Source organism: Budorcas taxicolor, chromosome 12, assembly GCF_023091745.1.
Source record: "Budorcas taxicolor isolate Tak-1 chromosome 12, Takin1.1, whole genome shotgun sequence".
NCBI classification, from domain to species: domain Eukaryota; kingdom Metazoa; phylum Chordata; class Mammalia; order Artiodactyla; family Bovidae; genus Budorcas; species Budorcas taxicolor.
The window spans coordinates 86,987,386-87,014,859 of NC_068921.1; the positions used below are offsets into that span (position 1 = coordinate 86,987,386).

The 27,474-nt window shown below is 63.8% G+C and overlaps 1 protein-coding gene across 1 annotated transcript in view; it reads right to left on the bottom strand.

Moving 5' to 3' along the window:
* Positions 1 to 7,874: 7,874 nt before the first annotated feature.
* The window catches only part of GAS6 (growth arrest specific 6), a 31,883-nt gene continuing 12,283 nt past the window's right edge, over positions 7,875 to 27,474 (bottom strand). The window contains exons 3-15 of the mRNA XM_052649979.1: positions 25,569 to 25,593; positions 24,238 to 24,300; positions 22,092 to 22,214; positions 21,278 to 21,400; positions 17,580 to 17,702; positions 16,249 to 16,370; positions 16,048 to 16,166; positions 15,615 to 15,804; positions 13,743 to 13,907; positions 12,518 to 12,686; positions 10,187 to 10,359; positions 9,031 to 9,259; positions 7,875 to 8,299 (exon numbers count right to left, since the gene is read on the bottom strand). Coding sequence (XP_052505939.1) covers positions 8,148 to 8,299; positions 9,031 to 9,259; positions 10,187 to 10,359; positions 12,518 to 12,686; positions 13,743 to 13,907; positions 15,615 to 15,804; positions 16,048 to 16,166; positions 16,249 to 16,370; positions 17,580 to 17,702; positions 21,278 to 21,400; positions 22,092 to 22,214; positions 24,238 to 24,300; positions 25,569 to 25,593 — 1,776 coding nt within the window. The 3' untranslated portion in view covers positions 7,875 to 8,147. The remainder of the gene's footprint in view (positions 8,300 to 9,030; positions 9,260 to 10,186; positions 10,360 to 12,517; positions 12,687 to 13,742; positions 13,908 to 15,614; positions 15,805 to 16,047; positions 16,167 to 16,248; positions 16,371 to 17,579; positions 17,703 to 21,277; positions 21,401 to 22,091; positions 22,215 to 24,237; positions 24,301 to 25,568; positions 25,594 to 27,474) is intronic.

Below are 27,474 nucleotides of genomic sequence, written 5' to 3' on the forward strand. Positions count from 1 at the left end.
TGCAGGCCCTCCTGCAGGCCCTCCTGCAGACCCTCCTGCAGGCCCTCCTGCAGACCCTCCTGCAGCCCCTCCCCACAGTGGCCGCCTCCTGCAGGCCCTCCTGCAGACCCTCCTGCAGGCCCTCCTGCAGACCCTCCTGCAGGCCCTCCTGCAGGCCCTCCCTGGCTCATCTGTGCCGGAGAGGCCAGGACTGTGCCGAGCACCCCAGTGGTGAGGCCACTCCGCGCGCCCCGCCCCGTGAGACCACACCCCCAGCTGAGCTAAAATTCCCGCTGGCGCGGCCGGGCCTCGCCGCTTACAGAGCAGTTCTGTTTCTCTTCCGTGCTCCTCACCCGTCGTCATGCACCATACCGAAGGGAGTGCGGCTGTGCGCGGTGAGGGCCGCTTCCCAGCAGACGTGCTGTTCCCAGGGAGGGCAGGGTGGCCACCCTCAGCGCGGCCCGCCTGGTGCGCGTCTGCCCAAGGGAAGTCCTCCCGGCTTGAGTATAAGCTCCGTCCACGGCCTGTGCAGGCCGGGGTTCCGCGTGGGCTCTGCTCCAGTGGTGTCCTGGGGTTGGGGGGCGGCGAGCTCCTGGGGCTGCGTCTGTCCGACTGTCAGCCCCCGGGGTGTCCAGCAGGGCCGGGTCTGCTTCTCGGCGGGGGCACCCCACATGGGCCCCCAGCTGCAGCGCAGGCGCCCCTGAGATGCCGGCTCTCTGCTGAGAAACCCCTGCAGAGGCCGCCTGGGAGCAGCTGTGCCCGCGGCCAGACACGCCTGGGGAAGCAGGTGAGCGCAGGCCTGGAGCTGCTGCAGAGGAGCGGGGGCGGGGAGGAGCGGGGGCGGGGTGGGGGCGGGGAGGAGCGGGGGCGGGGCGGGGAGGAGCGGGGGCGGGGCGGGGAGGAGCGGGGGCGGGGAGGAGCGGGGGCGGGGCGGGGAGGAGCGGGGGCGGGGCGGGGAGGAGCGGGGGCGGGGCGGGGAGGAGCGGGGCGGGGAGGAGCGGGGGCGGGGCGGGGAGGAGCGGGGGCGGGGCGGGGAGGAGCGGGGGCGGGGCGGGGAGGAGCGGGGGCGGGGCGGGGGAGGGGAGGTGGCCGGGTCAGCAAGACGCGGTCTCCGGCGCCCCCTACCGGCGGAGACGCAGTTCCGTCCTGCAGACCCGTTCCAGCCCCACGTTCAGGACGGTCCTTACGTTCACACGCGTCTCCCTCTTCCGAGCGTGGATGCGTCCCTACAGCAGGAGGGTCCCGTGCAGTGTCTGGCCCCGGGGTGAGTGGGCAGGGCGGGTGGGCACGGACTCCCTGGCCCCGTCCCCCCTGTCCGCCGTCAGCAGTGTTGTCTACCGGAAAGAAGTACATCGCTTCATTGAAAACATTTTCTTGCTGAAAATACCTAAACAACCACAATAGTAACATCAAAGCCCACTGATCAGGAGTCACTATACAACTATGATAAAGAGTTTGAGACATCACAGGAATTACTGAAATGGGACACGGAGACACGAAGTCAGCAAACGCTGCTGGGAGAGTGAGCAGCAGGCCCAGGGTGGCTGCAAACCTTCAGTCTGTAAGGGCAGCATAAAGGGCAGTGTGTGCAAACCGCGGCCAAGCGAACGCGCCGGTGTTCTGTCAGATGTGGGCTCGCGAGCCCCGTGTTGCGGGGGGGCCCAGCCCGGCGCTGGCCTTGTGGCCTCTGTGGGCAGGACGCGGCCCCACCCCAGACTGTCCCGGAATTTCAGCTCCAAAGGTTACAAACCCAGCAAGGCCACTCCTCATCAATTTGGAATTTTAGCTCCAAGTCATCGTGGCCAATCCTGTTAATTCTTTGACTCGCTTTGGGCATATTGTTAAAAAACAAACCCAGCGAAGTTTAGGCAGAGTAATTCCATCGGCTGCGATGGACCCTGTGGCCGCTGAGAAGCAGTGTGGAGGCTTTGAAACGTCCTTCACTTGGCTGGCTGGGCAAGCTGCAGAGCTCTCCCTTCTGGGGGCGTCATGTCACGATGGCAGGTGTTTGGGGCCTGGAGAGGCTGAGTGTACGCCCGGAGCCCCCGGGCGGGTGCCCCTGTGCCCAAGGCGGGCTCTTGCAGGATGAGTCTGGCCCAGCCCTGAGACTTGGGCAGGTCATTTTCCACCAAAGAAACCTGGTTTGAACATCACGTGACACAATGGCGTATGAGAGGAGACTTCACAGGGCTGTGTTTCCCTGCCTAGCCTGCAGAGAACACGGAGACTGCTCTGTTTCTGAGGCTCACAGGGACCAAACGGGCCTTGTTTAGGGTGAGGAAGGTCGTCTTACTACGCACGACACTCGACAACCCCTCCGGGTCCCCAGCTCTGCTCCAGCCCAGCAGGTGCCCCTGTGGCCTGGGTGCTGGGCAGGGAAGGAAGGGGGCGTCCGGACCACAGCCCGGGATGAACTGCTGTCCTCTCCCTAACGTGAGCCATCCTCATCACAAAGGCAAGGAGGCAAACTCCTGACTTTGCAAAAGTTACACGTATAAATTTAGGGGCTTTTCATAAAGAGTTTCATAGTCACTGAGACATTTATTTATGTTGAGGAGTATGTCAGGGTGTTGGTCTCAAGTCAGGAGTCATCGAGTGACCCCAGCGGGCTGAGGACCAGGGCCCAGCTCCTCCCTCCCCACTGCAGGCATGCCTGGCTTCCTGCTGTCCAGGGAAAGCGGCCAGGAGCCCCCTCCCCAGCCCCGTCACGTGTGTCTGCTCACTTCGATTCATGTCAGGCGAGGTCCTGTCATCCCACCTTCCCTCGTGGCATCTGTCCCCGCTTACTGGGGACACCTGGTGGACCTTGCAGGCACTTAGGGCTCTGCGTGTGTGGTGCCCAGGGGCCTGCTCGGGATCAGGGCGTGCCCATCCAGTTGCCCTCCCCGCTCGCCGCCCTGAACGCATCAAAGAACGACACAGACCACACCTCACAGTCCTGGATGGACAAGCACTCCTTGGAGCCAGAGAGACTGTGTCTGTCTGGGTCAGACGGGCTCCAGGAGGAGTCCTTCCTGTCCGGGGGAACCTTAATTTCACGTACTCGGTGTTTTGGGTGCAAAGTGCAGAAACAAGTGATGTTTAAACGCCCGCAGCCGTGTTGCTTGAACGTGAATTCTGGGCACAGGGCTGTGGGTCGGCACGAGGGCTTCCTGCTCTGCCTACAGCCGTCTTGGGCTCCGTGCTGCGGTGTGAAAGCACCTTTACGTGTCCATTGTCATTGCTCCTGGAAGTGTCGGTCACGGTGGGGATGCTGCCTGATCCCAGGAGCTTCCGCGGCCACGAGGCTAGAGCTGCTGGGGGGAGGGCCTACCTCCCTGGAGCCCTGGCGTTGGCGCCAGCGCAGCTGCTCCCCTGCGGGGCACCGGCATCCTGCCCTTTGGGGGCATCTGACCTGGTGCCCACCGTGCCAGGCAAGAGCAGGAGAGGAGAGGAGACAGGACGTCAGGGCCGAGCCCCAGAGCTGCTCTTGTGAGGGGTCGGCCCAGCGCTTGCAGAGGGAGGGGCGCCACACCTGAGCAGAAACCCCGTGTCCACGGGCTGGGCTGTGCTCGAGACCAGGAAGTTCTCTTTCCTCTCCGCCTTTGGTGCCCTGTCCCGCCCCCTCAGTTTCTGCACTCAGATATGAGCCACGAGCCAGGGGCGTCCTGGAGCCAGAAATCCCATGGCTGACTCCCAGGCCTCTGGCTTCCTCAGCGGGTAACGGCAGAGCTCAGCGCGGGCCTCCGCTGGGGTCTGACCAGGGCTCACCCCTCGAGCTGCCCAAGGTCAGGATGTCCACCGGCCCCGCTGACCCATCCGGGGCCCCACAGCAAGAGCCTCATCCACCCAGAGTTTAAGAACCGAAGTGTTCAGCGCAGCCAGGGGTCTGCGGTCCCTGCAGTGGTTCCTGGACGCACACGCGGCTGGACAGGGAAGACCTTGGTCCGGGGCTGCAGGGGGCGAAGGCGCAGCCGCTGGAGCAAGCAGCAGGGCAGTTGTAGCCCTGCAGCAAACCTGGGCCCCAGGTCGTGGGCTGACCTTTGATCTCGGACACGACCCCTGGTGGGGTCAGCGGGCTCAGCATTTCCCCAGGCTGTCCACACCTGCGTCTCCCGCCCGCGCGTGCTGTCTGCCCTGCCAGGTATTTCCATCTCGCCTGGAGCTGATACAAAGTATCAAACGCCAAAGCCAGCAATTTTGCTCTTGCCACAAAAACGTCTCTGTCCCGCAGCCTAGCCATAAAGAATGTGAAGGATTCAGCCCCAGCCTGCTGGGGCCCTCTCCCCGGCCCCCAGGACTCCCTCCCTTGCACACCCCGTGTGCCCCTTCCTGCCCTCCAGGCTGCAGGGCAGTTCCCCCGCCTGGCACACAGCACCTGCCCCGGCCTGGCCTCAGTGTGCTCCAGGCGCCCCTCCCGGGGCCCATTTCCGCCAAGGCCTCCCCAGCCCAGAAGGCTCTCCCTGGGCCTGATGCCCGTGGGGTGTGACTGCTGTGCCTCCGGGCACCACCACGGGGCTGGTCCCGGTGGGGCCTCCCTCTGCTGAGTGACCCGCCTCATCCTCGGTCACAGATGAGGAGGCGGGCTGGAGGCTGGGCGTGGGATGGCCAGGGAAGCTGTTGATGGGAACAGGGTTCCCTGCTGCCACGATGGAATGTTCTAGAACTGAACCCAAGTGCTGGCTGCACAGCCCTGTGAAGGTGTGAAACCTGCTGGGTTGCACACTGCTGGCGAGTGGTCATTCCGGTGTGCGAGCTGGATCACAGAGGACACGCTCTGCGCGTGGTCAGGGGACAGAGCGTGCTCAGTTAGCAAGACACCCCTTAGCAGCAGCGCTGGGAGCCTGCAGTCACCAGCGCCCCCTAGCCCTGCCTCTCCTGTTCTGACAGTCCTCCCCCCCGCACCGCCCCCCCCCCCCCCCCCCCCCCCCGCTCTGGGCGTGGGGAGGGCACACTGAGCTGGTGGGAGCAAGCATGACCTTCCGGTGCTCCGAGAGGAGCGGGCAGGGCCTCACTCCTCAGCAGCTCGTGGGTGGCACCTGCCTCTTTCCCTTTCCTCTTTGCTCAAACTCTTTAATCACAAAACTGAATGACTACTATAAATTGAACAGAAAGCGCGCTGAGAACCCCGGTGTGAGCGGCAGCTACGCGGAGCAGGGCCGTCACCGAGGCCGGGGCTGCCCCCCCATCCTGGGTCCACCCGCCTGCGGTTCTGCTGTGCGTGACTTGTCCTCTGCTGAGCTGCACACCTGCGACAGACCGTGGGGCTCCGCCCCGAGACGGGGACCCGTGACTGCCCCTTTGGCTGTGGGTGGCCTTGGCTGGTCTTGGGCTTCCTGTGTGTATGCGGCGCTCCCGGTGTGGATTTAGGATGCATGGGAGACTTGGACTTTGCTGGAAAACACCCAGCCCCGGCCCTTGGGTCAGCCCAGACCAGTCTCAGCTCCAGGCTGCCAAGACTGGGTCCTACTCGGCGCGAGAACCCTTCACAGCTGTGGGCGCAGGGGTTCCTTCCTGAGCTGCCCACGCCCACATTTCCCCCTTATCGATGAAGCTGGCCCCGTGGACAGACACCTTGGCCACTGGCACTTCCTGTCCTGTCCAGCGCTGTCCGGCCTTCTGTTGGGTCATCACTCTCGCTGATTTGCAGGAGGAGCTCTACCCTTTCTTGGCTAACATGGTTACCCCACGTTAATCGGTCACCGTGGTTCCCGATGTTTCCTCTTCTCAGCTGGTCTTGTTCCGCTCCTTATGGTGCCCTGACGAACAGATGTTCTTGATGGTTGGTTGGTTTGTTTGAAGTGGACTTTATTATCTAGAGCAGTTTTGGGATCGTAGCAGAATTGCCAGGAAGGTGCAGAGGCCTCCGCGGTGCAGCTGCATCCGCTGTGCCACCTGCACTCCTCTGTCGAAGACCAGGCGACTCTTTCTGGGGGTCCGTTTCCGGGCTCTCTGTCTGTCCAGTGATCCATCACTCACTTTTTTGGCAACACCAGGCCATATGACTGCCGCAGCTTCACAGTCTTGAAGCTGGCTAGCTTCCTGCAACTTTCCTTTCTTCAAGTTCTTGATTTTAACACAGCCCAATTTTTAAATATTTTTCTTTATCATGAGAGTATTTTGTTTTATTATATATTTTAAAGAAATACGTTTTAAAAATCCTAGTTCATGAAAACACTCTTCTATCAAAGGGGTCAGCACAGTTCCTCTGTAAAGGGACAGGTTTGGAGGGCCCGTAGCTGAGAATCCACCGCTGAGTCCTGGCTAGAGCAGCAGAGAAGCTGTAGAGAATTGGAAGTTAGTGGGCAGAAATGTGTGCCAATAAAGCTTTATTGACAAGAGCAGAGGCGCATCACAGTGGGCCCACTGCCTAGAGTGTTGCCTTATCTTCTAAATGCCTTATAGATCACCTTTAGATTCAAACATGTGCTCTGTTGGCGCTAACAGCATGTGCTGTGTGAGCTGGAGTTGGATTCCCCACCTCTGTAGTGCAGAGATGGCACAGGGGTGATTGCCCCAGGGCATGTGCTCGAGTGTAAGAGACGCTTCTGCCGTCTCAGTGTGTGGGTCTGTGTCGGGGGGACAGCAGGCAGCAAGGGCAGAGGTTCCAGTGCCACCACATGCCCTAAGAACAGCGCTTGACACAACCACCATTATCAATTCATCCGTACTATCCGAAAAACAAGAAACGCAAACAAATACTACAGAGCTTCTATTTAAAAAACAAAAACACCGAGCTCCACTCAGACCACAGCTGGGAGGTGTCTTGCAGCCTGTGGCTCTGAGCTGGCCGTAAGCTTTTTCTTGGCCGTAGTTAGAACAACCCTTGGCGCCCACTGGAAGTCTGTGTAAACCACGTTAGGAAACAGATTGGGCCTCGCTCTCCCTGGAGGGAAGATGAGCCCGCGGTGGTCAGATGGCTCCGAGAGCTGGCCCCCACCTGTGTCTGTGGCGTCTCGTCCCGGAGCTCAGCATGTGTCCTGTCTGCTCTCTGGCCGTCCTGGCCTCTGTGAGAGAGGGGGCGGCCAGGTGCAGGCTCCTAGCTGACTGGGGGAACATTCCAGAAGAACATTCCAGAGCCGTCTCCAGAGTAGATGAAAACCAGAGCGCTCGGCGGGAATGCTGCGGTGCCAGGTCTGAGAGGTGGCTCAGCCCGAGTGGCTTTGGGCTCCCGAGGCGGCCCGTGGTCAGATGGTGAGCAACAGGGGGTCCCCTGTGGAGCATGGGCAGGACTGTGCTTGCCCCCTATTTCTCAGAGCCGTGCTGGCCAGCTCCAGGAGGCCGTGGGTGGCGGGCAAGACCTGAGCAGATGGCACCCCGACACTTGGCTGCCTGCCTATCAGCTTCAGGACACACTTTGGGGTTTGGTGTCTGAAAAAATAAACAATCTTACTTTTGAGAAAAAAGTCTGTCTGTTATAAAAACAGAATCCACTTTGGGGATGGAGTCAAGCCAGCAGGTGCTGGAGATGCCCCCTGCAGCCCATGCTGTGATGGTGCCCACAGTCCTGGGCGTGTCCTGCTGCGGCTGCAAGCCGCCCGCTCGGTCTCCCGTGGGTCCCACGCGTTCCCCATGGCCGCCCCCCCCCCACCCCGCCCCCTACTCCTGGAGCCAGAGCGCGAGGCCCCACGCACTTTACCTCCTGCAGACCCGGCTCACTGCCCGGCCCCTCAAAATGAGGAAACAGGCCCCCGGTTTAACCGGGGAGCCGAGGCTGGGGGGGCATGTCCGGGAGCCGCGGCGCTGACCTGCCGTACTTCCAGCCCCGCCGGCGGGCGCTGGCGCGGCCTCTTCCGGCGCGGCCTCTTCCAGTGAAGCGGCGCGTCCCCACCAGCGGGACCTCGGGCAGCAGCAGCGGGGGGACGGCCCGCTGCGAAGCAGCAAGGAGCGGACACCGCCAACACAGAGCTAGAAAGGTTCTGTAAATATTTTATTTTTCCATAGTTTTGAGTCAGAAAGAAGCAGCTGGTGATAAAAATAACAGAATTCTTTTCCCGGGTCCGCTCAGGCGGCGCGGAGGTTAGTCCTCTATGTACACGTATGTTACAGGCGGGGAGGGAGGCCCCGAGGGGCTCGGCGGGCGGGCGAGGGCTCAGTGTCTCCGGCGCGGGCGCGGGCGCGGCCGCCGTGCTTCCCGGTCCAGCGGAGGCTGCGGCGTGCGTGGGGCGGGGCGTCTGCGGCCCGGAAGCCTAGGCGGCGGGCTCGACGGGAGGGCAGGAGTGGGACGTGATGTCGCTGTGCTTGTAGGCGGCCTCGTCCAGGTCCAGCGCCTTCCGGTTGACCTCCAGCGTCATGCAGCCGCGGTAGAAGGCCGTGACCGGAGCCGAGGTCACGGGCACATCTGGGCCGCGGGGAAAGAGCAAGCGCGTCTTAGCGGGTGAGCCGCCCGGAGTCTGGGCGCCCCGCCGCGTCTCCAGCAGAGCGTCGCCATGCAGCTCAGCCTCGAGCCCCGGCGGGCAGCAGACGCCTGCCACCAGGCTTGGCACGGCACCACGGCACCCCGACCCCACAGGGGGGCACACAGATAGTCGCATCCATTAAATATTATCTCCTCGTCCGGAATGAGTCCTGCCTAGGGCTTCCAGGCTCTCTTATCCTCTTCAAAGCTGTTTACTAAAACTAAATGCAGTTGGAGTCTGGCGGCCGAGACACGTGGAGGCCCGCCAGAGCGGAGGGAGGCCCAGCGTCTCCCACCTCCCCTGCGCTGCTGGGATGCCACCTCCGGATGCGGCGGGGGCAGGCTCACCCGGCCTGCTGCCCGGGCAGCTGGACACCAGGCCTCGGGGGCAGGCACTGGAGCACCTGGCTCCCCGTGTGGCCATGGGCTGGCCCTCCCCGCCGGCCTTGGCCAGACCCACCATCTGATTCCCATGGGGGGTGTTCCTGGAAGGTGTGGGGTGGGGGACAGCTTCAGGCTGATGTTTGTCCCCCTGAGTGTGCTGTCAGCCTGACCCCAGAGCAGCTGGGCCGGGGCCGACGTGCGCAGGCGATGCTGCCACAGGCTGGCTCCGCCCGCCTCCCTTCCCTACACAGCGCCCGGCCCTGCCTGGGGGAGCGAGTCGGGGCCCCTACCTGGCAGCCCCCCGATGAAGGTGCGCACGGAGCCCTCCAGGTGTCTCCCGAGGACGGCCAGCTGCTCCTGCAGCCCGGCTGGGCTCACTTCACTCTGGCCCTGGGTACCATCCACCTCCAGCGTGGCTCTGTCCTTATTCACAGAGATGGTCACCACGTGCTCCTGGCCGTCGCAGACCTTGATCTCCATCAGGACCAAGGTGACGCCCTCCACGGCCAGGACGACCAGCTGTGGGGAAAGGCACAGCTGGCTGGGGCGGACGGGCTGGTGGCCACGTGCCCGTGGGCCCTCCTGTCCTGACGAGGCCCATGGGTCTCCCGTGGGTAGGGTCACTTATGGCCAGAGCGTGACAAGAACACGGTTTCTACACGTGTGAATGACGGGGAGCTGGACCCCCTCCAACGTGATTGAGGACCAACATACAGAGCTGCGTGTCCCCGGGTGGGACGTGGAGGAAACACGCTCCGGCCACAGGGCCACACATGCATCGGCCTGGGCAGAGGTGACCGGGGCTCCCACCGTGTCTGCGGCCGGGACTCAGGGCAGAGCTGCCCCTTGCACATGGCGCTGCCACAGAAGCAGCAGAGAGGGGCCAAGCCTGGGTCCGTGCCCATCAGCTCGCAGCCACAGTAAAGAGGGGAGCTGATGGCTCCTGCAGGTGGGCTGACGTGGGGAACACACCCCTCTTGGGACAGAGGCGGGGGAATAAACCCATTTCCACTGCTCTTGCCTGGTCTCTGAGCAGGCAGCCAGCGCGGGGACGAGTGACAGTCGGGGGTGGGGTGGGGACTGTATGGAGGTGACGGCGGCCTGGCCAGGGGCGGATACTCAGAGCACTGCCTGCCTCCAGGGGCGGCCGGTGAGGGTGTGAGCCTGTTTGCACACTCACACACGTCATTTGTGAGCAAAATCATTCGGCTTGAATACAAGCGATTAATTCAAATTACACCGCTGGGGGTGGGGGGGCAGGACGGTCTCCCCACTGCACAGCCAGCCTGTGGGACTCCAGCACCGTCCCTGAGCCACCAGAGGCCATTGAGACGCTGCTGAGAGGTGGGCGCTGGAAGCTCGAGGGCGAGAGGTGGTGCTGAGCTTCGCGGCGGCTCCGCCTCAGAGCGAGGGGGGTGGGGGGGAGCGGGCAGCAGCCAGCGGTACCTGCTTCTTGAGCTTCTTGGTGGAGTGGTAGTCGACCAGCGCCACGGAGAGGGCCACGGCCTGGCGGGGGCCCACCAGCGCGAACAGCACCCCGGTGTCCGCGGCGGGGCGGACCCGAGCCACGGCCTCCACTGCCCAGGTGGTCTTCATCCCGCCGGCCGGGGACGTCCGCGCTGCAAGGACGGCCGCGCATCACCAGGCGGCCCAGACTGCGCGGCGGAGAGGCGGCGGGAAGCCGGTAGGTCGGGGCTCAGTGGCCCGGCCGTCAGGAACGGACAGGGGGCCCGGCGCCGGACTCCTGAGGCCCCAGCCCGCCGAGAATGGCCGCCTGGCCACTCCCCAAGAACCCGTTTGAGCGGCCACCGGCCGCCCCACCCAGTCCGGCCGGGCCCACCCCCTGGGCGCCCGACTCCCCGCCCCCAGGACAGGAATGGGGCGGGGCTCAGCCCCACAAACGGAAGGACCGGGAAGGGCTGGGAAGGCAGTGAAGACGGCTGGACACCGCGTCCAGTCTTCCTCCCCGAGCCACGCCTTTCCGCTCTAATCGACGCTCCGCGGGTCCGGCGCCACCTACACGACACGCGTTACAGGACACGGTAGGCATGTGTGCGCGCGACAAGCCGCCTGCGTGGGTCATGTATGTCATCCGGAGCAGCCTTGGTAGCCGTGCTGGGTCCGGGGCTCAGACGCGAACACCACGTCGCGATCTCTGCGGGGTCCCCGGACGGAGGTGGGGAGAGGGGCGATCTCTGCGGGGTCCCCCCGGCAGAGGTGGGGAGAGGGGCCTGGCTGCCAGAAGCGTGTTTGAGGGGCCAGCGCCTCAGCTCCCCTGGGAGGTTTCCTCGGGTGCCAGGGGGTTACCCGCGTGCCCCTTGCCCAGTGGCTTCTGGGGCTTTAAGACCCGCTGAGCCCAGATCTTCGGCCTGCCGCCGAGAACGGTGCCTGTAACTCCTGACACGTCCCTTGTGTGTCGTATGGAGGACAGGACGGCCCAGCCCGACCGCCGTGTGGCTCTCATAACCTGCAGATCTGAGCCCCGCAGCCAAGCGGGCACACAGGCAGTGGGGCTGTGCCGCAAGTGTGTTGCGCCTGACACAAACCGCCACAAGGACGCCCCCGGTCTGCGCGCACAGAAGCGAGGGCTGAAGGGGCGGTGTGCGCTCCGAAAGAGCTGCAGTCAGGAGTGAAGGGTTCTCCTTGGGCAACCTGGTGGCGCTCGTGACAGGTAAAGCCAAGAAGAGATGGGGGGGGGGGGAGCAGGTCCCATCTCTGCCCTGGACAGACCGTCCCTACACTTGGGCCCCGCAGGGCGGTGAGGGTCGCGTGTGCACCTCCAACCATGGCAGGCTCGGAGTCTGGAAGCAGAGGCGCTGGGGCATGCGGGCGGGGGGTGAGGCACACCTTGCCGCCCCGAGGAAAGAGGCTCACGGGTCCGTGTGCTGTGTCTCCCAGGCCGTGACACACAGCCGCCCAGCATCCTCACGTCAAAGGCCACCAAGGCCACGAGCCCGGGCACAGTGACGCCTCCGGGCACAGCGGTGCCTCCTGGGGGCAGAGGTTAGCTCTGGCCCTGCTGGAGGAAATCTGGGGAAATCCTGAGGCCAGACTCAAACAGAACTGCTGTGCCCCCCACCCCCACGGTCCACACCGTGCAGGCCAACCCCTCAGGGCAGACGCGGCCACAGTTCCAAACTGGAACATTCGCTCATTTCACGTAAAGCTGACGTCTAGGTGCCCACTCGTCAGCGTGCGAGGATGACTGATTTAAACTGTTGCTTAATACTAAAGGGGAAGAGGTCGTAGGAATTAAAGGCCCTGCTTTACAGAAGCGGGAGGGACTCTGGGCAAACCGCCATCCCCTGCAGCCACCCTGACCCCTGGCTGCCCGCCCTGCCTGCCCCCCTCTTACTGGGGTCACAGAAAAGCTCCTCTATAGCTTCTGCAGCTGCTGGAAAAGCCTCAGTTCTCTGAGGCACAGTTGCAGCTGGGGCCTCGGGCCCTTCCGTCAGGGGCCTCTCCCCATCTCTTCCTGCTGAGGCTGGAGCACTGGACTCCTGGTGGTTCAGCCCCTCCCCATGGCCCACAGCGCTGTGGCCGCAGATGCGCTCAAGCGTGTTCTGTCTCAGAACCTTCCTGGAAGCTCCCGCTTCAAGCCCAGCGTCCCCCGTCTCAGCCACAGGCCCTCCGCCCTCTCATTCTCCCCGCAACCCAGCGCCTGGGCTGGCCATCCCTCAGGTGCTTGCCTGGGGGGCACTGGGCGCTGCTGCTGTTTCGGGGAATCTGGGCCAGAAGGCTGAGCACAGCCGTCCCCTGGCAGGAGCGGAGACTCACCGTAATCCAGGTGGAAGAAGGCAAGCCCGCTCCCGGGGAAGAAGGACCCCCTCCCGGCCGCGGAGAAGCACTGCATCTTGACGTTCGCCTTGACCGTGTCCTGGACGGCGGTGTCCTCACCATCCAGCCAGTGCCAGCTCCTCAGGCAGCCGTCCAGACGCGGGTTCATCTGGTGAGACAGAGGCCCCAGCAGCTCCCTGGTGCCGCCCGTCCTACGGCGCCCTGCTGCTCACGCACGTGGCAATCCACCGCCCGCGGGAATGGACTCTGCTGAGGGCAGTCGTTCTGCCCTGGACCCATTCAGGGCCGTCCCCACCCCCGCCTGCGCCCGGTCCCCCTTGGCTGGCAGGCATGGGGCGCCCGGTCCCCCTCGGCTGGCAGGCGCGGGGCGCCCGGTCCCGCCTCGGCTGGCAGGCGCGGGGCGCCCGGTCCCGCCTCGGCTGGCAGGCGCGGGGTGCCCGGTCCCGCCTCGGCTGGCAGGCTTGGGGTGCCGCCTACCGCCTGGAAGGATGGGCGAGGGGACGTGCTCATGCCTGTGCTCACGCCAGGCCCCCGGAGCACGGCTCCAGCTCAGCCGCACCTGCCACAGCTCTGAGCAGGTCGGGCCAGCCCAGCCTCATCTGGAAAACCAGGAGGGCCTCCGGGGTGTGGACAGCCCTCAGCCCTCGGGGTGGGGGGACATGCTGCGACATTGCCCTCACTCGGAGCCTCAGCGTGTGGACTCTTGTCTCCTGCCCGCTGTGGAAACCCAACTTGGAGCCAGGGGCTCACCGGGTGTGAAAAGGGACAGGACTCTGAGAAACAACCAACACCGACCTCTCATCAGGTCTTACTTCCCCTACGGGAACCCCAACAGCGTCAACAACCCAGAATGTTCTTGGGGACTGCCCACAAAAAGTGTTAAAAAGTAAGTTCATTGTTCTTTCTGTGAGAGGATAATATTGTGATTTATCTCCTCTCCAAAATAGACATTTTCATTATTGATTCAGACGAAACGGCAAATGAGTCTCGTAGAAAGAGACGGTGAGGCAGGTGAGATAGCTGCACTGGCGGCTCGTTATATCCTGGAGACGTCCACCTTTTCCCAGATCCTTTGCCAGACCTGGCCCGCGTGTTAACTGTCCTCCTCCCCCACCCAGGGCTCGGACCCCGGGGACTGAGGATGTGGTCTCTGCCCTCCGCAGCCCCCTGGGCTCAGACCCCAGGGATGAAGGGGAGTGCTTACAGGATGCACGAGGTCTTTCTCCTGGAAGGGGATGCCCCCCACGGTCAGGTTCAGATGGTACAGTCCTCTGTCCAGCTGGAACAGGTCCCCGGCCACAGCGATCTTCATCACATCGTCCTTGTTCACCTTGATTACCAGGTTCCGCTCGAGCTCCTCAACAGAGATCTGAGGAGCACAGGCGCCATGAGGCGGGCGTGCAGCTCCTGAACTGGGGCCCAAGCTGGCGTACCAGCTCCCATCACCACGTGGGCCAGGAGACCCCCAGCCTCGGGGGTCCAGGTTCACCACCTACACCACCTCCCTGGCATCCACGGTGTGGCTCAGGGCCCGCCAACTCCCCCAGGGGGCCGCTCCACCCCCTCGTCCCCCTACCTGCGAGGGAGCCTCCCCTCCCCATCTCTGGCCCTTAGCCATCTCAAGCCTTAGCCAGGGAGCTGCTTCAGGAGCCTGGGGTCACTGCCCCTGCGCATCAGCCCGGGGTTCTCTGCTCCACCCTGGCCCTTCACCTCTCTGCCCTCAGCTGAGCATGTTTAGGCGGGAGCACAGCTTCTACCCGGGCATTTCCTGCAGTGGGGCAGTGCCTGGCGCAGACCAGATGCTGAGTGAGCACATGAATTCTCTGTAAAACTCCCCCCTCTCCCCTGCTCTCCTTGTAGGAGAGTTTAAAGCCGATCACTCTGTGTTCGGTGCGTCTTCCTCAGCCCCAGTAGCCCCTGGCTTCCTTTTCGGCTCCAGTGGAGAAACATCCGGGTGCGGGGTCTGAGTCTGCTGAGGAGGCAAAGTGGGGGGGCGGGGGTCTGGCGGGCGCCAGAGAGCAGGCAGACCGTCATGGAGCCGGGTGTGTCTGGAGGTGGGCGGGGTGCTCGGGCCACACACCCGCTGGCCGTGCCTCCCCCAGCCCCACTCCCCGGCAGAGTCCCGGCAGCTCTCAGCCTCCTTGTGCACCTCGAGCTCGGAGCAGCGGGCCCCCACGTGTGGCGCATCCTCAACCCCGGGGACAGCTTCCCGGCAGAGCGACTGTCTTATCTGGCCCTTTGCAGAAGGCCGCCTCCTGCTGTCATGATGGTGCCTGGGGTTTAAGAGTCTAGGAGTGGAGGAGCTGGACCCACTGACGGGATGGAAACACTAGCAAACGTCTACAGTGCTTTTATTCGTGGAGGCCAAGTCAACTTTTTCCATTTTATCTTTGCTTAGAAAGGAAAAAAGAATGCTTTTCTCATTTCTCTTCCAAGCACTTACTTCTAAAAGCCCAGTGCTAACAGTTTGGGAGGAAGCCCGCGTGTCACAGGCCACCTTGCTCCAGGCATCGTGGTACCGACAGAGCCGACGGCCGAAGGCCAGGCCCTGGGCGATCAGGGCGCCTCCATCGAGGGGCAGCCAAGTGTGAGCCCTGGAGGTCAGCAGGATGGGAGCGGGCCCGGAGGCAGAGCCCGGGATGGTGGTGTGAGTCACGGCCGACCCTGACCCCCACTGACAGCATGAGGCGGCGGGGCAGGCACCCAGACCTCGGCCCGTTATCAGCCTTGGGGCAGCTGATGGTCTGGACTGGAGGGTCCTTGGGAACGGGAGCCCTGTGTGCTGCAGGGGCCCAGTGGCCCTCCTGGCCTCAATCCAGCGGCCTGGAGCCCCCACCCATAGTTGTGACAAACAGAAGTGTCTCCAGACAGAGCCAGGTGGCCCCAGTGGAGCTGGTCCACTGAGGACTGCGGTCCCAGCAGTGGAAGCCCAGCTCAGCTTCTGTGATGAGATAACGCCCGTCAGGGTGCAGACTTCCTGCCGGAGCCGCCCTGCTGGGGCCGTGCCCGCTGACCATTGAGGGAGTGTACGTGAGCATCGCGGGGTCCTGGGCAGGGCTGCGGGGGCCCCACTCACCGTCTGCCATGAGCCATGGTTGATGACGGGCCCGCTGCTGGTGACGCGGCCCACGCCCTGGTAGCGGAGCTGCAGCTCCAGCCGGCCAGCCCGCAGGCCCAGCACGATCCAGGTGCTGTCCTGGTGGCCTCCAGCGAAGAACAGGATGCCCTCGGGGTCGAAGGTCCTGAAGTCGAACTCAGCCACCAGTCTGCGGGCCGGCGGGAGCAAAAGGGTCACTGTAAGCTGTGGCCTGTGTCCCTGCCTGGCCTCAGGAAGCGCCAGGTAGGCAGGCTGGGAGCCGTCGGCACGCTGATGCTGGCAGTGAGTCGCTGGGCAGGGAAGGCCGACACCAGCCTTGAGACCCACGTGGCTGTGCTGGGCGGCAGTTGCCCCGACCGGGCAGCCTCGTGCCCATGTCCCCTCGGGGCCAGATGCCCTCCCACCCTCTCACCTCGTGGGCTGCAGCCGTTTGAAGAGCAGTTTGATCACGGGCATTGCACTGAACATGCGGCCCAGGTACAGGGAGTTCACGCTCTTGGCCACGTTGAAGGGGACGCAGGGCAGGATGTCCTGTCGGGGCGGGGGTCGCGGCCGTCAGATGGGGGCGCCGAAACCCCAGGGCCCTGCCGCCCCGCCCACCACGCAGGGCTACCTCGCACGTGCTCATGTCCTGGGACAGCTTCAGGCCCCCGCGCCCGTCGCAGTGGCAGGTGTAGCTCCCAGGGGAGTTGACGCAGGCCTGCTCACAGCGCTGCTCTGCGCACTCGTCCATGTCTGCGACCACAAGGGAGCCCCTGAGCCCACGGGGCCGCCAGAGCCTGCCCCCATGGCACCTCGGGGGATGCGAGGCCCAGCGTGGAGCCCCGCGTGGCCCAGGTGCACGGCTCCCACCCGGCTCCTTCCTGGGGACACAGCTGTGCGCTTGGATGGCAGCCCTCAGCACGGCCAGGTCGGCACACACAGGCCGCCAGGCTCACGGTTCAGGCGTGGGTTTGTGCCCAGGACAGTGGCCAGGGTGGGGGAGCCGGGATGGCCTGGGGGGTTGGGGAGGCAGGCTGGGACCACCCATCTCCTTCCTCATAGAGGGGCAGCCACAGGCCCCAGGCAGGGAGGTGGTGGGAGGCAGCGTGGCTGTCTGGGCCCCTGGACGTGGCTGGGCCAGGTGCACTGGGGGGCAGGAGAGAAGGTAGCTGCCCAAGAGCCGGGGCCCCGCCTGCCGCCTCCCTGTGTCTCTGGGGAGGGGCCAGTCGCACAAGAGGCAGGCGTCACGTCACACGCGTGCAGGTGCAGCAGGGGCCACAGCACATGTATGGTGAGACGGGAGCCACGTGCGTGCAAGTGAGGCAGGGGCCACATCGTGTGCATGCAGGTGAGGCAGGGACCACGTCACGTGTGTGCAGGTGAGGCAGGGACCACGTCGCATGTGTGCAGGTGAGGCAGGGACCACGTCGCATGTGTGCAGGTGAGGCAGGGACCACGTCGCGTGTGTGCAGGTGAGGCAGGGGCCACATCGCATGTGTGCAGGTGAGGCAGAGGCCACGTCGCATGCGTGCAGGTGAGTCAGGGGCCACGTGGTGTGTGTGCAAGTGAGGCAGGGGCCACGTCATGTGTGTGGTGAGGCAGGGACCACGTCATGTGCGTGCAGGTGAGTCGGGCCACGTCGCATGCGTGCAGGTGAGGCAGGGGCTATGTCACGTGTGGGCAGGTGAGTCAGGGGCCACGTCGTGTGCGTGCAGGTGAGTCAGAGGCCACGTCGAGTGCGTGCAGGTGAGTCAGGGGCCACGTCGTGCGTGTGCAAGTGAGGCAGGGGCCACGTCGTGTGTGGTGAGGCAGGGGCCACGTCGCGTGCGTGCAGGTGAGGCAGGGGCTATGTCACGTGCGTGCAGGTACTCAGATCCTCTGGGGAGCACGCAGCACACAGCGCTCCCTGGAGCGTGGCGCCCTGTGCGTGCCTGTGTGTCCCGAGTGGCCTCAGGTGGGTACCTCGGCAGCCCTTCTCCTGCAAGCTGAACACGTAGCCCTCGTCGCAGATGCAGGAGTAGGAGCCTGGCAGATTCTGGCACCGCGCCGCCCCACAGGCGCCCGCGTCCACACATTCGTCTACGTCTGCAGGAAAAACCAGCTGCGTCAGGTCCACCAGGCGTACTGGCGGCCGGCCTGGAAGGAGCTGCTGCCTGCTGGCCAGGAACTGTGGAGGGGCGGCCAGCTCTGGGGGAGGAGCCCAGCCTTGCCTGGCGGAGCCAGTGCTGCGTCCTCCTCCCCCTCCTCTCCTCCCCCTCCCACTGTCCATCCTCTTCCCCCCGCCCCGCTGTCTCTTCCCTTCCTTCTAACCATTGGGTTTTCAGCCCCAGCCCAGAAGCAGGGCTGGGGGCGGGTGGGGAGTTTCTGATCGGGGCCTGGCTGAGAAGCCTGATTCCTGTCGCTGTAGAGCGCTGGCTGGGCTGGTGCACAGAGTTGTTGCCGAATCCAAATGACAGCAGGCCAGGAAGGTAAAAAGGTGCTTCCGGGGCCTTTTAACCTGAAGCCCCACCCCGCATCCCCAGAGTCCCCCCGAGCACCAGGCTGACTGCACGGGCCTCACACTGAGGTCTGCCCGAGGAAAACCAGCACCACAGCCACAGTCAGTGACTGTCTGGGGTCGTCCTGAGGCTCCTTCCCCTCTGCCACGTGGACAAACCAGTATCAACAGGAGAAGCCTGCAGCCAAGAGCTGGTTCCTAAGGAGACAGAGGGACTTTCTAGAAAGTGCAGCTGGTACTTCAAATAAGAGCTGCCCGCAAAGACTCAGAGCTGCTCCCGACTGTCACAAGTGCAGCTCGGCAAACATGGGCTTTCAGACATGGAAACTAAGGTTCCTCCCAGAGACAGCGGGAGTGATCCACGTGCTCCCCGCAGGGAGCCTGTGAACCTGCGGGGCCCCCACTGTCAGGGCTGATCTGCACTGGGCTGCCCAGCCCACAGGCACTGCAGGAGCCAGGCTGGGCCGAGCCCACGTGGGCAGGGCTGGCAGTGGGTCCAGGTCCAGACCAGCCCCAGCTATTCAGGGGCGGGAGGTGCCAAGTGGAGTCCCCAGGCGGGCAGGCGCCACGCTCACACTGGGGGCCATGGGCAGGTACCCCACACCGTGCTGTCAGCTGCCAAAACTTCACCACAGTCATAGGGGAAGCTTGCAGCCCGCCCAGCGGTCTTGCTCAACCGAACTGGCTCCGTGAAAGCTCACGATGAGCGATGATGGCCTCTGGGTGGTCCCATCGGCAGCCGAGAAAGTGCCCAGAGACTCGTCTGCAAGGGCTGGGCAGCACTTCAGAGCAGACCCCAGGAGCCCAGCCCGCAGGTGCAGGGTCCCCACCCCCTCGCGCTCAGCATCTCAGGGCTGACCACAGAGGACATGATGAGAAGGTGCCTCACTGCAGGGATCCTAAGGAATCGGTGATGCCAAGGCGCAGGGCCCGCCCTGCTGCCCTGCAGTCAGGGATGCGGGATGCTGGGGTTCACTCAGAGCCGGAGGTTGCCTCACCCCTGGGTGGTCTGCGAGGCCGACCAGAGGTTCAAAGCCACCCCTCGGGGTTTCCCGAAGAGGGCGCCTTCTCAGGGCGGTGCCAGTGCCTGAGGCACCACACGCACAGCACAAGGGCTCCCCTAGAGTCTGAGCCCTGCAGTCTGGGCCGGCCCGCAGGACTGCCCTGGAAGCTGCGGGCACAGGAGAGGCTGAGCCAGAGTAGAGAAGGGCTCCGGGAGAAGCGGGGGAGAAGCCCTTGGGTTCCTGAGCACTGCCCTGCACGCCCCACAGTGACCGCCCTGCGACATGGCCTGCCTGGAAGCGTGTTCTCAGGGGGAGGCAGACGGCTGTGAAGGGCAGGGATGGCAACTGCCACCGGGACACGTGGAGGCCTCCCACATCTCGTCAGGCCCGGGAGGCACCGACGTGCATGGACTGGAAGCGGTTTCTCCAGATAAGAGAGCCAACCCGTGTCTGTGCTCGGGGCCCCTCTGGGGCTCCCAGACCCCGGGCCCTGACCCCTTGTGATGCCGCGACAGATAGGAATTCATAGAGAGAGGGAGGCAGGCAGGCGAGGTGCCTCTGGAGAGTGGGATGAGAGAGGGGTGCCCCTGGGGAGCGGGCAGCTTGCAGTGGTTTCTTGGGGTGCCCCGGGTGCTGGCTGTGGGGAGCCCCAGACTGACTGAAGAAGTTGGGGGGGGGCAGGGTAGCTGCCTTCTGCTTCACTCCAGAGCAGACCTTTCTCAGAGGAAGGCTGGTGACTGGGGCCTTGGGAAGCCAGTGGGGCGGGGGTGGTAAGGTAGGACCCTGGAGGCGTCGAGCAGAACCCTGCAGGCACCCCCCCACCCCCAAGTACGAAACTGAGCAGTTCTGTTCAGGACCACAGTCACACTCAGAGTTGGATGAGCATTTCTGAGGAGGTTTACAGAGGCTGTGACTGCTGCCAGAGGCGAGAGGCGGACTGCACGAAGCGCAGGCTGCAGGTGCCAGAAGTGGCTCGTCTTGAGCAGAACTAAGCCTGTGGCCTTGAGAGAATGGGATTCACACTATCGCTCCCGACAGCCTGTGTCTCTGTGGGCATCGGAATCGTTTGTTCTGCCCGTGTGTATAAGGAGGCAACTGAAACCGTCAGCAAAGAGATGCTCCAGGCCTACACAGACATCGTTTCCTCTGAGACCGTGGCGCCCGTGTCAGCAGGAAGGTTACAGAAGACAGACCTTCAGCTCAACCCCTCAGAGATGCAGTGACGTTCTGGCAAGTGCAGACGTGTGAGCAGCCCTTTGCAGGACTCTGCCCTCAGCAGGAGGCCCCCTTTCTCGCCACTGTAGCAAAGCTGTGTTGTAACCAGCTTTTAACCAGGCCCCGCCCTGCTCGCCCATCTCTGGCCCAAGTACACCTTCACACAGCACCTTGCTTAACTTCATGGTTCTTTCTGCGGACCAAAGAACCAGAAACAAACAACAGATGACCAGATCTCTCCCCCAGCTTCCCCTTCAGTAACCTCAAGAACAAACTGTGTGACCGAAGAGTGAGACCGTGCCTGGAGGGGCCGTGAGGAGAGCTGAGGGGCCTGCACGCTGTGCGGGGAGCAGGACGCTGACACCCCATCTCAGTGGCTAATGAGACTCCTTTCTGCATCCCTTTAAAAGTGCTCAAGGCCAAGCTGAGGCTTTGGAGGTGGTTTTGGGGGCTGCTGAGCCCACCATCTCCCCAGATTGCCAGCACTCTGATTAAAGGCACCTTCCCTTTCTACCGTTTGTGAGCTCTGATCCTGTGGCAGTGAGCAGTGGGACCCCAGGCGTCCTGCCCGCACCTCCCCACAAGGCATCCGGGGCCCTGACATCACAGGAACGTCTGCAGGCTCTGTGGCCGGGAAGGAGGCCTGGCGACCACCCCACCCCCTCTCCCCGAGCAGGCAGGCCTCCCCAGCTGGGCTGGCTCCGTCCACAGGTCTGCGTGAATCAGCCTGTGTCCCGGCTCTGGGGCCCGTGGCCACGGACAAGCCTGGGCATGTGCTGTGTCTGCGGGACGTCCTCCTGCCCTCCCTCCAGAGCCAAGGAGCCAGCCACAGCCTCAGCCTCGTGCAGAGGAGCCAAGCGATGGAGGCTTCAGCCTGCCGGCTTCTGGCAACTGCAAAAGCGAACGGGTGCGCACAGAGGCTGGGGGTCCCGGTTCAGGCTCACCGTGGCAGGTCCGACGGTCTGGGGAGAGCGTGTAGCCCCCGTGGCAGGCACACTGGAAGCTGCCCGGCTGGTTGTGGCATATTTGGCTGCAACCCCCGTTCTGCTGGCTGCACTCATCGACATCTGGGAACAGGACACGGAGCCAGAGGTGACCCACACCTGCCTGGAACACTCGGCAGCGTCTGCAGCCCCAGCCCCGTGGAATCCACCCTCAGATTCTGGGTGGGGGGCACAGGGATCCAGTTCCCTGGCTGGATGGCAGGCTCTGAGGGGCTCAGGGCTCCCTCTGCAGCGAAGGAGTGCCCGAGGGTTCTAACCAGGCCCCAGGGGTCTCCTGCAGCTTCTCTGCTGACCCAGCACGCTGTGAACTCAAGGAGGGCAGAGGTGAACCTGCTCTCGACTCCCTTCCGATCGGTGGGGGCCCAGACAGTGGGGCAGCCTGCCTCAGGGAGGGCGTGCCCCCTCCCCCACCCCCCCGGCGCCCTGGAAGAGCTGGCCTGGCTCAGGCACTGCTGGGGGCTCAGCACGGTGGCTTTTCAAGCTGGACGGAGCCCTGTCCGGGGCAGCAGCAGGACGCCCGCTGCCCAGATGTCCAGGCCCCCGGGAGGCTTGAGAGGGTGCGGGTCCCGCCCACCCATCTGCCCCTTGAGAGCCGACCAGCGAGGGTCCTGTGCCCCCACACAGCTGGCAGCCCCCCAAAGTCTCCTCACTCCTGTTGCAGCCGGACAGGCTGGTGTGGCTGTGTCCCCCACCAGCCCAGGCCCTTGGGTGGCCCCGAGGGGTGGCCTTATCTCCCCAGGCGATGCAGCCTCACCTCTGCTGCAAAGTCGCCCTGCCCAGCCGTCTCTGCACTGGCAATAGAAGTTGCCCATGAGGTCCTGGCAGACTTGGGTCCCTTTCTTATCACAGGGGTCTGGAGAGCACTGGTCAGGCAGCTCTGGGTGGAAAGCAAAGAGAAGGGGGCCCTGAGCTGGCAGAGCGCAGAGGCAGCCCCGGGGCACTGAGGTCGCCCTGCTGGCCCTGGCTGGCCATACCGATTCCCACCTTCCCCAGAGGGGCTCACAGACCAGGCCGGCTAGGCCCCAACTGATCCCAGGAAACTCAGGCCATCTTGGAGGGAGCGGCCACCCACCCAACAAGCTAGAGGCTGGGGCTGCACCCTGGGGAAGCGGGGGAGAGGCCAGGCCCGGCAGGGTCCCAGAGCCAGACCTCCCAGGGAGCGGGTCACAGGGCCCCGGTAGGCACAGGGGGCAGGTACAGGTCCCCACCCCACTGTCCGGCTTTCCCCAAGACTCGAGCAGTGGCCCCTGCTCCCCGAGCGCTCAGCAGCCCTGCGTCCAGCTCGCTCGGAGCATGCCCAGGACCCCTGGGCAGGTGGGGACGTGCGCGGGGCCAGGCAGCTCCCGGCCCAGACGGTCCCACCATCCCCTCACAGCACCCAGCACGTCAGGGGCCCCATGGGAGGCAGCTGGACAAGGGTGCGTCCCCACCCGACACACTCGGTTAGACTGAAGTTATTGCAAAAGGACAAGCCCGAGTTTATTACCTTCGCCTGGGATTTGCCTAGAATGCCCAACACCCTCCTTTACAAATCTCAGGGTCCCCAGGCCGAGAGGGCAACCCCGCCTTCTCCTGGGGGTGGACAACTCCCAGCAGGAAGAATTCCACCCGCTTTCCTTTGCTGCCTCGTTGGGAAGCTCATCTCTGGGGCAGGGTGAGGAGCGTGTTTGCGGGTGTCCCAAGCTTCTGAGGAATTTGGTGGACGCAGGCAGCCCGCGGACAGGCTCTGGGCTGAGTCCTGATCCAGGCCCCACAGGAGGGAGGTGAGTGGTTATCTGCCCGCTGACGGCGGTGGGAGGGTGCAGGGGGAGGGTGCAGGGGGATGCCGCCCTGTGCACTGGAAGGCTAGGCATCTGCCACGGTCAGTGGAGGCCAGTCTCGAGGCTTCCGCTCCTCCTTCCAGAAATGTGAGGGCAACGGCAAGTTATGACCTGGGCAGGGCGTGCTCAGAAGGGCAAGCACCGAGACACTGCCCCTGTGGGGACAGTCGGGTCACAGATGGCTGCACCAGAGGCTGAGGGGGCAGAGAGAACGTGTCTGCTCCATGGGACTCAGGCCAGAGCCAGGCCTGGAGTCAGGCTCAGCTGAGACGTGTGTATGTGTGGATTGAAAGCCATGTGACCAGACACCAGAAATGTCAGTGTTATCATCTGATGATTTAAAGTAATAGTAATAATGAAGATGCAGGGTGAGCTGGGGGGTATCTTGCACCTTTACTACAAATGGCTAACTTGCAAAATCTATCGTCAACTCCTACAAACTGAGAAAGGTAGGCAAAGAATATGAACAAGCCATTTGCAGAGAAAGAAATACACGAAGCTTGGCTTCACTCATGAGTAAGAAAAACTAAGCTGAACGGATTGAGGGTCATTTCCTCACTTTTCTACTGGAAGAGATATAAAGTAAAAAGAAGTACATTTGGTTGGTGCAAGTATTGGGGGGCACTCCCGCCCTCTGTAGGGATAATGGGCCAGGTCTGCGTCAAAACCGGGAAAGGACACAGCTTTCCCTTCGCACTTCCACTCCTAGGAGCTCAGAGGTGCTCAGGGAGGCAAGGAGGCCACTCTGGCTTGTTTGTTCAAATAAAAAACTGGACAGAGCCCCAGAGTCTGCCAGTGCACCTTGCTTGCCAAGCATGCTGCCCACCCAGTGGGCTGGGAACATTCTCAGAACCAGGGACCGTGGTGAACGGGACTTGACTGACCAGGAGGCAGGCCCAGACAGGCCCTCCCTCCACCTCGCAGAGGTATGCATTTCATGCCGCACACACTTTGGCTTAGGGCGGAGGGGGCTGACCTCAGGCTGTGGCTCCGAAGGCCACAGGGACACTCGGGGCCCCTGGGAATGACTGCGAGACCCCAAGATCCCAGGCTTGGGCTGTGAGGCAGGAGCACACTTACTTTGCACACAGGTGACGAAAGCTGGGTTCTTTCTGTACGGAGATCCATGTTCATTGATGCATTCTGCAAGACACGGAGAGGGCGTCACCCCGGACAGACGTGCTCACGCTGACGCGCCCAGGCGCCTCCATCGGGCAGAGCTCTGTCCACGGGGCGCCGGCCCCTGTAACCTTGAGGAGGAGGCTCCTGCGATTGCACAGAAGGCTCTCTGGTGGCCCTCGGGAGGCTCTCTGACCGCGGCAGAGACCTGAGCTCCATCTCAACCTGACCCTGTTTGGAACAGCGCCCTGGGTTTGCTGGAGACCAAGCTCCTCTTCCCTCCTACACAGTCGACTGGGCCTCCACACGGGGCCGGCGTTGCGGAGCGACCACGTGCATCTGGGCACAATGGGTGCTGAGCCACTTCACTGGCCTTTCGGGAGGTCGCTGCTGCTCAAGCAGATGTGAAGGACATGGGCATGAGGCGGCCCAGGGGACCACAGTCACCCCTCCTGAGGAAACAAACCCGCACACCCAGGAGCAAGGCCGCACGGGGCGCGGGCTGGGCTGCACCCCCGGGAGCAAGGCCGCACGGGGCGCGGGCTGGGCCGCCCAGGGCCGGCCACGGTCCACCCTGCTTGCCACCAGACGTGTGCCCCAGAGAAGCAGCTCTACCAGGCTGCAAGGCCAGCGGAGAAGTGACCCAAATGCCCTTGGCCCATTGGAAGGGAGAGCCCCGAATGCCTCTCTCGCTATAAGTACAGACATCCCAGCAGCCCTCCGGACAGCACTGACCGAGGAGCAGCTCCGTGGGGACTTCCAGATCGCCCTGGAGCAACGGGCCGCCTTCCTCTCGCTCCGCCCAGAGTCCAGGGGGCTCTCCAGCCCCCCTCCCCCCAACACTCATAGAGACGTCGCTGCTTGACAGCTAAGGCGGCTTGCTTGCACAATCTTGTCGTTCAAGTTAAGCAAAATCATCTCTAATGTTCTCAGCTTTAGTCTTATGGTGTCAATAGCTACAGCCCACACAGACAAGAGCTCCACAGGGTCTTTGGTAAGGTCACAGGGGGGAGTCCTGAGACTAAGTCAGCCATATTCTCTGCTAACCAGCTAGGCTGGGGGTCAGAGTGGAGCGGAGGTTTGCCAACAGCGACGTTGGCTGCTGGCAACACTAGCGGTTACCACGGTGGGAGGGACGCAGACCAGGCTTTGCTCCGGGAGCCTGGGAGGCCCCACCTCACTGTCACAGAGCTCTGTCCCTGCAGGAACGACTCGGTGGTGAGGTCTGAGCAACCTCTCCTCCAACACGTAACATGTCTCCCCGACCAAAGGAGGCCGTGATTTCAACTTACCCAAGTACCTTGGATAAAAGTACTCCTGTGGAAAGAGAAAAAGAAAGGCAGCGGTTAACTGGCAGTGCCTGGCGTCTCAGCACCCCAACGGCCGCTGGGCTAGGAACCTCCCCCTCCCCCCGGGAGGCAGGTGCTCACAGAGCGCGAGGGCAAGGATGGTCCAGGGAGCTGCCTTCTGCCTCTAAGATGGCAGGGAGGGGGAAGGGAGGGGAGGGGAGAGGCAGGGGGAGGGCAGGGGAGAGGCAGGGGGAGGGGAGGGGAGAGGCAGGGGGAGGGGAGGGGAGAGGCAGGGGGAGGGGAGGGGAGAGGCAGGGGGAGGGCAGGGGAGAGGCAGGGGGAGGGGAGGGGAGAGGCAGGGGGAGGGGAGGGGAGAGGCAGGGGGAGGGGAGGGGAGAGGCAGGGGGAGGGCAGGGGAGAGGCAGGGGGAGGGGAGGGGAGAGGCAGGGGGAGGGCAGGGGAGAGGCAGGGGGAGGGGAGGGGAGAGGCAGGGGGAGGGGAGGGGAGAGGCAGGGGGAGGGGAGGGGAGAGGCAGGGGGAGGGGAGGGGAGAGGCAGGGGGAGGGGAGGGGAGAGGCAGGGGGAGGGGAGGGGAGAGGCAGGGGGAGGGGAGGGGGAGGGGAGGGGAGAGGCAGGGGGAGGGCAGGGGAGAGGCAGGGGGAGGGGAGGGGAGAGGCAGGGGGAGGGGAGGGGAGAGGCAGGGGGAGGGGAGGGGAGAGGCAGGGGGAGGGGAGGGGAGAGGGAGGGCAGGCCCAAGAGGCCCAGGGCTTCTGCAGGGTGCTTGCGTGCTGAGACAGACCGAGCATAACTAGCAGCCCAGGGCCACCGACAGCAGCTATCCCACGTGGGTAAAGTGTCCTTCAGGAGGATGAGAAACATGCCGGAAAGAGCCCAGCCTCAGACTCTGGTGGGAGGACTCCCAGCAGCTACTGTGTTTGTAAACCAGGCCAGAAGAGGACAGAGGGAGTGAAGGGCACGTCCTTTCAGCGAATTGCAAGGTTGGAGCTGGTCTCCAGCTGCCAGGGGGCGGGGTCACAGCAGCCCACCCCTGCCTCTGCCACCCTTCAGGGCTGAAGGCGGAGCCGTTTGGTCCTAAATCCCCTCCCCAAGGAAACCAAGGGACCTCCACAGCTTGCTGGTGTCTAACCCTCCTGACCACCCTCCCAGGAAGGTCGCTCTCATGAGCCCATTATCACAAATGAGTAAGCTGAGACTCCAGGCCAGCCGCAGCCCTGCTTCCCCATGACTGCGTGTCACCTCCATCACTGGGCTGGGCCCCTGGGCCTGGGGGCTGGGTGGGGGCGCCCTGGGCAGATGCGGTCAGCTCATGCTTTTAGAAATAACCTTCTGGTAGGGGCGCTTCTTATAAAAATGTTATCTTAAAAGCAAGTCCAAGTCCAGGGCTTCTGAAGCACTGGAGAAGGTGGGATCCGGGCAGGGTCGGGGGGAGGGGCCTGCCCCCCTTGGCTCCCAGACCTGCTCCCTACAAACCAGGCTGCGTTTTCTCCTCCCAGTTTCAGTCCTGCACCAGTGGGCTCTGGGAGCAGACAGACAGGCAGGTTTGGGGCCCTGTGGTGAGCACTCTCCGGGTCCCCCGGGATCTGTGGGTCGTGGCATCTGTCTGGGGTGCGCAGGAGAGCAGAGGGCACCGGGCTTTGTTATGGAGGGAGGGGTTTGGTTCCGAAAGAGAAGTCAGGGCGGGGGTGGGCAGGGTCTGCTCAGGGCAAGGAAGTCAGGGGTCGGACCAGGGCCGGGCAGGAGGGAGCCCGCAGGGCGGGTGCCTGCCTCTCACAGGCAGCCACGAGGCTGCAGCTTTGCAGAAGGATGCACCCCACTTCCCCAAATCATAAAGAGTTGGTAATGTGACATGTTTTAATACTGACCCTGCGGCTGTGAAAAAGCCCTCTCCT